Source organism: Sinocyclocheilus grahami, unplaced genomic scaffold (assembly GCF_001515645.1).
Source record: "Sinocyclocheilus grahami isolate Dianchi unplaced genomic scaffold, SAMN03320097.WGS_v1.1 scaffold481.1, whole genome shotgun sequence".
Taxonomy (NCBI): domain Eukaryota; kingdom Metazoa; phylum Chordata; class Actinopteri; order Cypriniformes; family Cyprinidae; genus Sinocyclocheilus; species Sinocyclocheilus grahami.
The window spans coordinates 124,160-138,193 of NW_015505660.1; the positions used below are offsets into that span (position 1 = coordinate 124,160).

The window sequence follows — 14,034 nt, forward strand, 5'->3', positions numbered from 1 at the left end:
TGGGTTTCTTCTGCGAGGCGTATTTGGAGTTTCAGCACGAGAGCGCCCTCTGGCCTTTGGATGGAGATTTACTGCTGATCACAGAACCGTGCTTCACTGAAAGATACGCATGACAATCGCAGCTTCTGTCGAATCGCGATCTCGATTCCATTTCGATTTATCGTGCAGCCCTACTTTAAACCTAAACAAGACATCTTTGTGAATCCAAACACTTACAGCACATTTGACATTTTAAAGGAAGCTCTATCGCCCCCTCGAGCAGGTTATTTTTGTTTTTGAATTAAATAATGCATGACTGTAAGCTTATAATGTGTTGTCAAGCAGCACCGTCTGCACTCGTGCATGTTTCTGGATTTAATGTTCCCATTTTTCACTCATTGTTCCTCACACACACACACACACACACACCCTGATCGCTTTGATTTATCTCCCCGCAGTGTTACACCAGAGGTCGTGCCATCTGCTCGAGTCCATAAACTGGCACTAGTGAGGGCCGAACAGCTCTGCACTGATTGTTACATCTCACACAATAATTCAATCTTGCGCTTGGCTTGTCTGGCGCTCGAGGATCGGCTCGGTCTGCCTCTCGGGATGTTTTGGTCTGTGGGGATTTAGTTAGACGACAGCCAGGGGATTTGAACCCATGACCTGTTGGGATGCTCTTGCCGCCTCATTCGTTCTGTGCAGGACACATCAAATCCTGGAAATTGATTTGGAAAGCCGCTTGAAGTTTCTAGAGTTCAAGAGTGCAATCTGAAGGAGTAGTTAATCACGCACTTCATAAATAATTATCCTTGTTCTCATTGTCACTGATGCAAGAAAACAGACGGTTCCTTTATTAACCAGAGGAACGTTTTTCACTGTTTTGTGCTGCATAATTAGGAGCGACCGGAGACATTTGGTAGCAAGTCAATGAAATGCCTTTGTGCAAACCTGCATAATCTGCTTTGTTTTCATAATTGTGACCCTGGAGTCGCTGGGGTATATTTGTAGCAATAGCCAAAAAAAAACATTGTATAGGTCAAAATTATCGATTTTTCTTTTACGCCAAAAATCATTAGGATATTAAGTAAAGATCATGTTCCATGAAGATATTTTGTAAATTTCCTACTGTAAATATTAAAACTTAATTTTTGATTAATAATATGCATTGCTAAGAACTTCATTTGGACAACTTTAAAGATGATTTTCTCAGTATTTAGATTTTTTTTGCACCCTCAGATTCCAGATTTTCAAATAGTTGTATCTCGACCAAATATTGTCCTATCCTAACAAACCATACATCAATGGAAAGCTTTCAGATTTAAAAAAATGTACCCTTATGACTGGTTTTGTGGTCCAGGGTCACAATTATATTCAGTTTCAGAGTTGCACCTAAACATATAGTAGGTCAGAATGAGGTGATTTTTCTATATATCAAAATATCAAAACAGATGCAAAGACATATTCTCATGTTTGCGGTTCTCTGATGTTGGTTAGTGGTCGCATGACATGCAAGTAAATGAAATATTTAATCTCTTTATTTAATCTTACATAACGTGAAGTGTGTTATTTGTACTTTGTGGATGGACTTTAAAGTGGATCCAATAATAATAATAATTATAATGTTATTATTATTATTATTAATAATAATAATACATTTGATTGGGTTGTTAAAACATCAATGTAAATATATGAATAGTAATAATAATAATAATAATAATGTTTTAATTATAATATTATTAATATAATTAATTACAAATTTTAAAAATGAAGACAGAAATTGATTGCTGTTGTAAATTGTATAATCATAATTAATTGTATAAAATAAACAACAACAATAATTAATAATAAAAATTATAATAATAACGTTTTAATTATTATATTATTAATATAATTAATTACTGATTCTAACAATGGATTACTGTTGTACCATAAAATAAAAAATAGAAAAACTATAATGATTTTGTTTTGCATTTCAAGTTATATTACTAATTTATTTTCAAATTCTTCACATTCAAACGTTCAAACCCTCAAGCTTTTATTTTGGCGGAATATGGGTGAAATGCTGTAAATTTCTGTCCACAAAAAAGTTGTAAATGATGTGAATGTGTAAATAAAGTGAAGGAAGTGAACGTTGCATTCACAAATGCATGTTAAACCTGCAGAGATGGAGTTGTCTAAACACTGCATATCAATAGGTCGTATATATCAAAATTCTAGCTTTGCAAGACAGTTGCATTGAATCTCTCAATGCTATTTGTACTGTTCATTTGCAACTTGTAACTAGCACAGCTGATTAGTGTACAAATGCGTTGCTATTTAAAATAGAAGGACCAACTGTGATTGTTGCACAGCTGTAAATGGTCCCTTTTAAACTGCAATCCAAGTCAAAAACATGAGTAAACGTCAGCTTGGAGCAGGAATTAGTGTTGTGAAGTAAAGAGACGTCTGCGCATCTAATCTGCTCTTCTCAGGGGTATTTTGGGCAACTGGCGGGTGGATGATGGGACAGTGGACTTCGCTGCTGTAGATGGTCATTAAGTGCTGTGAAAACAACAAATTAAAAACCCATTGTTTCTTTGTATTCTTAAGGCCGTTGTTTCACGTAATCCTTAAAGATGGGTTGAAGGAGCCAGTTGTGAGTGTAACCGTAGTCTCCATCTCAGACGACATGCCTAAAGACTGTTCATGGATCTGATTCTAATGTTTAAGTTGTATGTTTGCTTTGAAATGACAAGATCTTATCTTTTCTGATTGCATCTGTAGAACATTGGATGAGGTTTTTGACCTTTTGTGGATCTTTGTAGCATTATACATATCTTTACTGTTTTTTTTGATCAGTTGGCACTGGCAGCAGTTCTTGTATAATATTTACACATGAAAGGGACGTGGCGCATAAAGTGGGTAATGCGGAAGTGGGACGTGGGCTGTTGTGGTGTAAAATGGCCAAGCATCATTGCAAACATATGAATTGATCTGATCTGCTTCATGCGTGGCTCATGCATTCGGAGTTCAGAATGGAAACTGTTTTATAATATTAGTTGATGTCAGATTTATCATTTGCCATAAAAGCGCTGATCTACTTTCCAATGAAAAGAGAAAATGTTTTTATTTGTGACAATTAAATACTTAATTAACATTCCCACATGGTTCACCACAAAAAGTTGACTATTTTATTTTTTAATTGCTGTATACTACTGTATTTGCCGTAAATACACTCTTTGGCACCACTCCATTGAGTTTTTTAATTTCCCTCATTTCTTTTGGATACATTTGGATTGACAGGATTTGCCTTACAGCTCGAGACTCTCTATCGGACGTGTTAAATCACTTGTAATGATTGGCAAATCCGCATGTCCTTCGTGTCAGAAACAGTGCGAGCGCTGAGTACTAGAAATACGCCAGGGCGTCAGTTTACTGTCCAGCATCCATTATAGTTATTATCACTGATTATAATGGGTTCTATGTTGTCTTTTGTCACGTCGCACCGCGGGTTTTGTCCGGGAATTGATCCGAGGAACCTCTGCACTGTGAGTCGATGCACCTCACAAGAGAATAAGACACGGTAAACATATATGTTTGTATGTCTGTGCTGTCATTTTTATTAACAAACAACTTGAATTACCAAATTAAAATGATTTTAACGAGCAGCGCTTATCTTACAGTATTTTAACATTAAGTTAACTAATGTGAAATTGTGTTTAGGTGTTAACTTTGGCCAGTAGCTTACTGAGAAAATAAACTTGTATGTTAACTAAGTTAAACAAAAGTTTTATGGCCGCATTTCTCGTTTTAGGCTAGTTTATTATAGTTTTTTTAATGGAATTTAAGATTCACTCAATTTTTTGTGTGTGTTTTAAAGGAAACTGTACTGAAGCATCAAGAAAGACATGAGCTTATGCCAGCCACGCTGAAACTGATAAGTCATGGCAAGAGAAGAACTTAACTATGATTTTGAGAGATTCGTGTATTTCATATGGGGTTTGCTTTTTAAAATGTGTAATTTCTTCTTGTTTTTCAGGAAACACATTTCCCTGGCCTACGTTTTGGAGCAACGCCTGAAGATGCCTTATATGTATTCTCTGGCTGCTTATATTTTCCCTCCAATATTTTTCTGTTGCATTAATATTCTTTGTGAGGATAAATCCAGAGGATACAACATAATGCACTGCAAAAATTCATAAGACAGGAGAAATGGTGAAGATGCATTGGAAGACTGTGTATATTTAAGTGTTATAAATGCAATGTTTTAAATAAATAATTGTATATTTTGTAATAATTGTCTGTTTGAATTGAATGTCAGTAGTACTACTAGTAGGATAAAAATAAAATGAATTCTATATAAAATCTAAAGAAAACTATATTCAAATTAATGGATTACAGTAGTGTACTGATGAACTGGATTTTTTACAGTAATTGCACTGTATTATATGATTACAGTACCATGTGGTTAGTGTAAAACTGAAATACATTTATGGTACTGTAAATCTTAATTACAGTAACTTACAGTGTTGCCAGTAAGTTACTGTAAAAACGCTTTGAAATGTCTAAAAGTGAACGTTTAACATCGTATTTCCAACAAAACAATTTGAGTTTGCTTAAACCACCTACACTGAAGGAATTGTAGTCAGAAAAGACTCTTCAAGTCAAATATCTGCTCATATTCCTAAATATAAAGAGTTTATTTAAAAAAGTAATTAACTTCTAGTTACGTGTATGTGTGTGGATGTGGGTTTGCTGATGCTCGTTTTCAAGCTTCATTTCCCAGATTGATTTTTTGGGGGGGATTTAGACAATAATTCCGCATCAGATGTGCAGGCCGATAGAGAGAGGGGACGTTTCATGCTTTACTGAACTGTGATTACAATAAAATACTCTAGAAGTGCTTTGTGGTGTGATATATGAAGAAAAATTCAAATATAATATCTGAAGCTTCTGTTGCAGTTCCCACAGTCTGTTCTTCACATTTATTTCTTCTTAAGTCCTTTCCAGTACTCAAGCTAGCTTCCTTATCTTAAACAGGAACACTTTTAGAGAAGTTTAACCTATTGTCAATGTTTCAGTAATGGATTAGGTGACACCTTTGAAAAAGAAAGCTAAATCTAAATGTAAACGAACCCAGCCTTATTAATGTGTTTGCGGATAATATATCTCAACAGGTTGTCCATTGAATGAGTGTTTTGGGTTTAATAACTTTAAGCTCTATTGACAGCTGGGTTGAGCCTCATTCAGAATTTAATTGTAAAATGGCTTTTAAAGTTCAGGAACTTCAGATGATTTGAATAATCAGTATTTTAAATGTCACCAACAGAATTTGTATGTTAAAGGGGTAGTTCACCAAAAAATGAAAATTCGGTCAACATTTTTATGTTTTCCAAACCTATATGAGTTGCTGGTAGCCACTGACTTCCAATAAAAGTGTAAAAGTTAAATTGGCAGCTGAGGTTGCCAGAACTTAAAACACATTAGTCACATTTTAGGTTTTACAGATTTAAACAAACATGCAAGGCTCACCTGGTTAGTGGCGTCAATAACTAAACTGATCTATATCCAAGTCCAATCGCTAATGTTACATTTAGATGTTTTATTTGCCATTTGTAAAATGTTCCAAAGTATTAGTTTTGCTTCCAGCAGTCAAGTCAGCATCATGAAGAAATGTGCACGATAATCACATGCCGCAGAATATATAATTACGTTTGCATACTCCACATGCTCCACATATGCTTTTAAACTATAAATGTAGACAATATTCTGTATTTGGGTAATTTTGTTATGTACTCTCAACTATGTTTAGCACATTTTGCCATGTTTAAATTCAATCTGCAGGTTAAAAACTCAGGTTCAAGATGTTTTTTGTCTTTTTAGCTGTATTTTGTAAGCTAGAAAGGTGTGACACAGTTGTGGAGTCCAGTCTGGGATGATTTGAGGCGAAAGAAATTAAAGGTAGATTATGCTTAAAAACCATTTGTGTGCATTTCGCATGATATATTCATCATAATATTGTTTTTAGCTACAGCATGACTCAAGTTTGCGTTGCATGTTTATAGCTCGTATCTATTAAAGGAAAGCTGCCTCTATAAAATGAGTCCATCTTGACCTATGCTTAAAAAAGTGTCGGTGCAGTCACTTTAGTGAGGGTCCTAACATTTTTAGACCCGACTAATGACCCTGAGAAATGTTCATATGGTTTCAGCTGAAAATGCTCTGAGGAATACATTCAGTGGTTTAAATCTATAGAGTTTAATGAATGTCAAAATGAAGTATGGGTGTAGGTCTTTTCTACCCACTTTGTTTCTGTGGTCAATCCTGAGTGCAAAACTGATGAGCTGCAAAGATGCTGCGATTCCTTGAGTTCCTTCTGCCCTCCAGAAATCATCACGTGCAGAAAAGCAAGTAGAAACAGAAATGTCAACACAGTATCCACATACGTAAATGTCACTATTCCTACACTCTTACATTTTTTTTTTAATAAAAATCAGGGGACCTTTTACCACAACTTAAATTACTGCATAGTGGCAAAAAGTTAAATTTAAGTTTTTTATTGATTTAATTAAACCTTTTAAGTTGCAAACATTATTTTGTTTGCAAACTTTTGTTTGACTGGATATGGAGAATACATATTTAAAATAAGTGTGTGTGTGTGTGTGTGTGTGTGTGTGTGTGTTTTTTAAGGGAAAGACCTGTTAGCATTTGCTTTTATGTTTGACATTTAAGAATTTATGTTAATGTTTGTCGTTATCATTGTGCTAAAGAGTAGCGCTCATGGCTAAGTTGGGGGTGACTGTATGAGCCATGACTCACCATGACAATAGCCAAGGAAGGTGGCATGGTGTTAAAACTTCAATCAACCAACAACGACTGAAAATGCCAGTGGCAAGTAATACCGTAGTTGTTCATTAATTTTGCATGTTAATTTACATTTAACATGTGCTATGGTAGGCTGTTAATTTGAAAGGGGTCATGAATTGAGAAATACAATTTTCCTTCTGCCCTCCAGAAATCATCACGTGCAGAAAAGCAAGTAGAAACAGAAATGTCAACACAGTATCCACATACGTAAATGTCACTATTCCTACACTCTTACATTTTTTTTTTTATAAAAATCAGGGGACCTTTTACCACAACTTAAATTACTGCATAGTGGCAAAAAGTTAAATTTAAGTTTTTTATTGATTTAATTAAACCTTTTAAGTTGCAAACATTATTTTGTTTGCAAACTTTTGTTTGACTGGATATGGAGAATACATATTTAAAATAAGTGTGTGTGTGTGTGTGTGTGTGTGTGTGTGTGTGTTTTTTAAGGGAAAGACCTGTTAGCATTTGCTTTTATGTTTGACATTTAAGAATTTATGTTAATGTTTGTCGTTATCATTGTGCTAAAGAGTAGCGCTCATGGCTAAGTTGGGGGTGACTGTATGAGCCATGACTCACCATGACAATAGCCAAGGAAGGTGGCATGGTGTTAAAACTTCAATCAACCAACAACGACTGAAAATGCCAGTGGCAAGTAATACCGTAGTTGTTCATTAATTTTGCATGTTAATTTACATTTAACATGTGCTATGGTAGGCTGTTAATTTGAAAGGGGTCATGAATTGAGAAATACAATTTTCCTTAATGTTTTGACATTTAAGAAGTCATTGTACTATAAAAATATCCCGTAAGTTCAAAACTTCCTCGTTAGTCCAAAAACAGCTTTTATTGAAACCAAGATCAGAAAACTACTCGTTTCAGATTTTGTCACATTATGTTGTAATAATGCAATGAAAGACCGCCTCTGCAGAATCAGATCAACGCCGCCTTCTACCTCATCGTATCAAAACTCGAGTTGCAATGATGAGATCACTGCATTCATGCGCTCAACTGTCTGTTTCTGTATGTATCTATTAAATAATTAAAAAATGCAGTTCGTCACCCCTTGAACTAGAATATTTTAGATTGTTTCCAGACCTATCAACCTAATTTATGCTACAAATTTGGTCCTATAACCCAGTGTAGTTTGTTGGTTGAACATGGTTTTATTTGAATTTGTCCTAACTTCGAAGCATTGGTTTTTAGAGTGTATATCTGGCCTACCGTGTCCCAGACATCTATAACGTTGCATGCCTGGCTGGACGTTTCTCACGTCACTGCTGGATTGGTCACACAAGCTTGGCTGTATCACAGTAACTCAACGCTTTCTCCAGAGAGCGTCTTTCCCCAATCCTACAATAGCACCACTCAGCACCGTCGGATCACAGCTTGACTCTGTGTTTTCCCCCAAAAGCCACATCTTGATTCCAACAAAACAGCACAGATCGGATTCTAATCTCCTTGCCTTCACCACAACTCTGGCTTTGTGTGGCTTGAGTGACAGGGAATGATCATGAATCTGTTGCGGTATTACTGGTCTTAATGTACCAATAAAGGGATTAGCTGTTATTTTCAAGGAAGATGATGTTTTTAATATATAATTCATAGTTAACTGTGTATTTTCTTTGCTTCTAGTACAGCTTTCACTCTTTTGAAGGTTTTACACTAATTTTGGAACATGGATGCAGGGATATGCTTCACTCTAAAAAAAATGAAAAAAGTTGGAAAAGTTTCCAACAAGGGTTTGAAGAACCATTTTAGGTTCCCCAAAGAACCTTTCAGTGAATGGTTCTTATTTTGTTTCTTAGTGTGAAAAACATTTTAATAACCTGAAGAACGTTCACTTTAAAGAACCTTTGGTGGAATGGAAAGGTTCCAGGGATATTAACGTTTCTTCAACCACAGATGCCAGTAAAGAACTTGTATATCTTTACGATTGTTCCATTCAAATTCAAATGTCAATGAGACACTGATGTTGGGGGATGGATTTACGTGACTTTACCAGGTTTAAGATTCACAATTTTAAGTGTGTTCTTCCTCATATATCCAGGTTTTCCAAGTTTGGGAACCTGGTTCTTCCAAGAAAAATGTGAATCAAAATCAAGTCAAGTCTTCAGGCCCCTATGAAGTTTGCTGATGCCCCCTGGTTTGGAACCAATGCTCTAGATATCGATGTTGTCATCAGCCACTGGCAAAAACCCCATATTGATAGACTACTAATATACACAATGCAATTCAATACACATACAGGGGCTATAATGGTACTGGGGAAGAGTGCAATGTGGTAGAAATAAACAAGAATACAATATAACGCATCTGAATTCTCTTTGATGTCATCAGGAATGTGATTTTCTTCCTTAGTCTGGGGTCGATGCACATAACATGTTTTTAAAATTCATGACCAAATCGGAAACTACCTGTAGATCTGGGCATTTATAATTTAATGTCTTTTATCTCACACTGTAGTATTGCATACTTGAGTGTGCATAGGTAGGTGGATGGTTGCATGGGTGATTCATGTCTTCCTCTGCCTCTAATTTATTCTTTCTTCTTGCACAGAAAAGCACAATACCTCTACCAATTTACCTTCTCTCCTTGTACATAATCTGAGCAGCTCTCGTGTGCTACCAGATTTTCCTGGATCATTAGAAACACGCAGTTTAATTAAAGAGCGGAAAATGAGCTGCATCTAACTTTGAGACTCACTAGCCAAAATAAGAGCTTCTTCAAGGTGCTCAAGTAATTTGAAGTTTTAATAGCACATCTCCCCTCAAGCCGCATGGCTTGAAGTATCATTAGTTCCCATATCACCAAAATTGAACAGGTTTAAAGGATTGGTACAAATCCCTAACTTCAAGTATAATAAATAATAATTATGCCTTAACAAACCACACTATTAATAATTTGCTGTGCCTCCAGAGCCTTTTCCTATGAGCTTTTTTATGTGCTGTTACGTGACAGTGACTGGTCCTCTAAGGAACCACGCGCTCATACTGTAGGTGATGGTTTATATTACCATTGGAAAAAGAGGCCAAGACACAGACAAGCTAGTCGGTGTTGAACTCTTGACCTGCAGTATACATTTGCATCTGCATTTTAAGCTTGACTTTGCCTTCAGTAAAACTAGTTTCCTTATATTGGTTCCATTTATACAGCAACCATTTCATTGTACATTGCACTGCTGTAAAATCTGCAAACAGTCCAGAATGCTATAAAATTATAAAACCAGAAGCAGGTGGTATCAGTTTTTCCATGATATGTTTCAGTGTTTTGTATAGCTAATCTTGGACTAGCATTTCTGCAGTGTGCTTAAAATGGAGGTCATGTCATTTAATTGTCTTGGCTCTTTTTATTGTTGATTGGCATCAGAAGCGAAATGGCTTACCCTATTTGTAATGCTAAAGCTAATTAAACTACTCCGTCGCGAGGCGAACCACCGCCTGTCCCGGACCCTGCCTCCCGGCGCCCCCCGGATGCCCTTAGCTGGGTGTCTGGTCACCTCAAGTCTTTCGGATGAGACATTAAACCAAGGTCCTGACTCTGTGGTCATTAAAAATCACAAAAAGAGTAGGGGTGTAACCCTGGTGTCCTGGCCAAATTGCCCCCCTGGCCTTTGTCAGTCATGGCCCCCTAATAATCCCCAACCACTTGATTGGCTCTATGATTCTCTCTTCTCTCCACCTGAAGCTGGTGTGTGGTGAGCGCACTGGTGCCGTTGTCCTGTGGCTGCCGTCGCATCATCCAAGTGGATGCTGCACACTGGTGGGGGTTGAGGAGAGACCCCCCCACACATGATTGTAAAGCACTCTGGGTGTACAACAATACACAATAAAGCGCTATATAAATGCATCATTCATTCATTCATTCATACAGTAGAATCAGGGCTTGATCAGTGGAAATAAAGGCAGGTTGTGTAAAAGTGCCATTCGATATGATGAGAGAGAAAGGGAAAGTGAGATGAGATAACTGTAATTAGAAGCCTAGAGAAGAGGTAGACCTGACTCGTATGGAAGATATCCAAGACTTTGTTAGCGTTAGACAGGCAACACTGTCTGAATGCTAATACGTGACACCTGTCCTGTCCTTGTTCTAGGTTTTTGCGTTCTCTTTGTCTCTGAACGTCTGTGTTTGAATGACCCAAAATGTTAAAAAAGGCACTTTGCAATTTGAGATCCAGCTTGTAAGAAAACACTGTCAACTAAACCATGGTTGGCACAATCAATTACTTTTTGTGCTCATGAATTTATGTTGCTGCAGAGAGCATACTTGGTGTTCTGGATGCATGTTAAATGTATGAGTAATGTATACCTTTGTAAATTCCCATTATTCTCTTTTGCAGTGAAAGAACCTGGAGATGTCTCAGAAGAAGATATTCCTAGTATTGATTGCAATCAGTACTGTCAGCTTGCTTCTGCACCATGGGGGTCACTTGAACTTGTAAGAGCCTTTGAAGAACGATCCCTCCATTTGTCCCTACCTCGTTCCTATTGATGCACCAAAAAACATTTTTTTACCAAAATTAGCAATGAGCCATCTCTCTATTTGTAGCTCAATGAAAACACTGACAGTCAAAATGCATCTTATGCCAAGTTCACACTGCATGATTTTAGCCCCGATTTTCACTCGCCGACAAATGCCCGATATTGGAGGCAAAAAGGTGCTCGTTATTTCCTTATCACTTCTCGCATGCGTTTGGTTGTGAAACGTAGTTTGCAGACCAGACAGATTTGTCGGCGTTTCTTCCTATTCTAAAGACATGCAGTGTGTAACCTCCTGTCGCCGATCCATTGTGAAATGTGAACACAGCAGAAACTGAATGCTGCCCCAGATAGTCGTGCAGTGTGTGAAAACAACGGTGATCCGACGACTTTGAAAATCATGCAGTGTGAACTCGGCATTAGGAGAAGCATTAATTTAATGCATTGTTTTTTGTCTCCAAAACTATTTTGGCCAAATATTTGCAGTTGCCAAAATTTCAGAGCATCACTACTCATTCCTCATTTCTGTCACCATTTGTTTTTAGTCTTTTCCATTTGATTCTGGCTTGATCTTGGCTGGTTAAGCTGTTTGACTAACTGATATCCAAAATGTCAAAAAGTAGCATACCAGACAAGAAGTGGCCAGCTGAAATCAGTAAACCAGCTAAGGCTTGATTAAGTTTTATCAGTAGGGTATTTTTGTTTTTGATTTTCCATTTTTCTGATCTTTCAACATTGATTTTGAAAACTGACTGTATTTTCTTGATTTGTGCATTAACTCTCCCGCTCTGATTGCAGGACGTTGGAGGCATTCTGGTTGGGCTGTCCATCCTCTATGGCCTCCTCCACCCAGGGCAGCAGTGGACCTTCTGCTAAACACACCAGTGTAGCCTTCCTGAAGACGCACAAAACCGCCAGCTCCACTGTGCAGAACATCCTCTTCCGCTTTGCTGAACGCAACAACCTCACTGTGGCATTGCCTATTACCACCTGTGACCACCAGTTCTGCTACCCTCGACCATTCAGTGCCCACTTTGTTCATCCACACACTACACCACCTGACATCATCACCAGTCACTTACGGTTCAGCCGGGCTGAGCTACGACGCCTCATGCGCCACAAAACAATTTACATCACGATATTGCGGGAACCGGGAGCAATGTTTGAGTCTCTGTTTACCTACTTCAATCAGTACTGTCTTAGCTTTAAACGTGTTCCAAATGGCTCTTTAGAGACTTTCCTGGACCACCCGTGGAGCTACTATCGTCCAGAAGAGAAGGATTCAATGTATGCGAGAAATACACTGACCTTTGACCTAGGCGGTGATAAAGACCGGCCATCTTCAGAGGCGGCAGCGTATGCGAAACGATTCGCCGTAGAGATGGAGCGAGTGTTCTCCTTGGTTATGATCGCGGAATACTTTGACGAATCTTTGGTGCTGCTACGCCGCCTGTTGTCTTGGGATCTCGACGACGTTCTGTATGTCAGTCTCAACATGCGCACGCCTGACTCCAAGAGCAGCCTTTCCAGTGAAAATGCGGCCAAAATCAGAGCCTGGAACGCTATAGATTCCGTCCTGTATGATTACTTCAATGCCTCGTTGTGGCGACAGCTGAGAGAGTTGGGACTATCGTGCCTTGAGCGGGAAGTCCAGCTGTTGCGTCAGTCTCGTGACCAACTTGTCCGCAGGTGCTTCGGAGGGCATTTGCCACCGCTTCGCTCTGCTGCACAGATCACGAATAAGGAATTACGGCCTTGGCAGCCCAGTGCCAAAGTGGCAATCGTTGGGTATGATTTACCGGTTAACATAACACAAAAAGGCCATGTTCCTCCACCAGACGAGTGTCTAAAGATGATAATGCCGGAAGTGCAATACACACGGCTGCTGCTGCGCTCAGAGTCCCTACGTTATCGAAAGCGGTTTCCATTACGGAGCTCCCAGCAGACTTCACGAACTGTGGGACAAGTACGGGCACACAAAGAATCCCATGAGCACAACCAAACGTACGCTCACAACATAACTGTTCTAAAAGTTTGAAAAATATTTGTGCGTTTCTCAAATTGAAATGTAAAAAGGCAAAGGAAAATATACATTGAAGTCTAAAAGCCTGATATCTGGAATGTGTCTCAAACTCTCAAGGACTATCTCTCCACATACATTCCATCACTCACTGTTTGTATTTAAGCCATCATTACCCTTCTGGAAAATCCTAAATTAGCTTAAGTTTGTACCTGGTTTAAAAAAATTTCTAGCTAGTTGAAGCTAATCTCATATCATTGCTGGTCCAAGCTTGTATTGAAGGTTGATCAGCTGTATTACCAGCTGGTGATGTTTAGATGACCTGGCAGATCATCTTGGTCAAGCTTGGTTAGGACTACCTTGATAGGCTACCAGCTACAAACCAATTTGATGGGACCTTGATCATTTTTTTTTTCTGGTAATTGCATTTGAGCATTTTAAGGCTTCCTTTTTACCAACAGCAATCTGTTTGAATGTGAACTTTTACACATGCTTATCAACATACTGACAGCTGCACCTGAGCCACAAATCACCATAATTGACTCTTCAGTTGTGATCCAAAAAACCCAGCATCATGTGTCGATGATGATGCAGCCGTGTTGAAGGACATTTAAATATTTAACCATTTAATCTTTAGCCTCTCCTTTGGCAGCGCTAGGGTTACACAGCCCTACATTTTTATGAGGCCACTATGGACCAGGC

The 14,034-nt window shown here is 38.1% G+C and overlaps 1 protein-coding gene across 1 annotated transcript in view; it reads left to right on the forward strand.

Moving 5' to 3' along the window:
* gal3st3 (galactose-3-O-sulfotransferase 3) overlaps positions 1-13,350 on the forward strand; it is a 21,005-nt gene extending 7,655 nt beyond the window's left edge. The window contains exons 2-3 of the mRNA XM_016236069.1: positions 11,174-11,271; positions 12,111-13,350. Coding sequence (XP_016091555.1) covers positions 11,189-11,271; positions 12,111-13,350 — 1,323 coding nt within the window. The 5' untranslated portion in view covers positions 11,174-11,188. The remainder of the gene's footprint in view (positions 1-11,173; positions 11,272-12,110) is intronic.
* Positions 13,351-14,034: the final 684 nt, after the last annotated feature.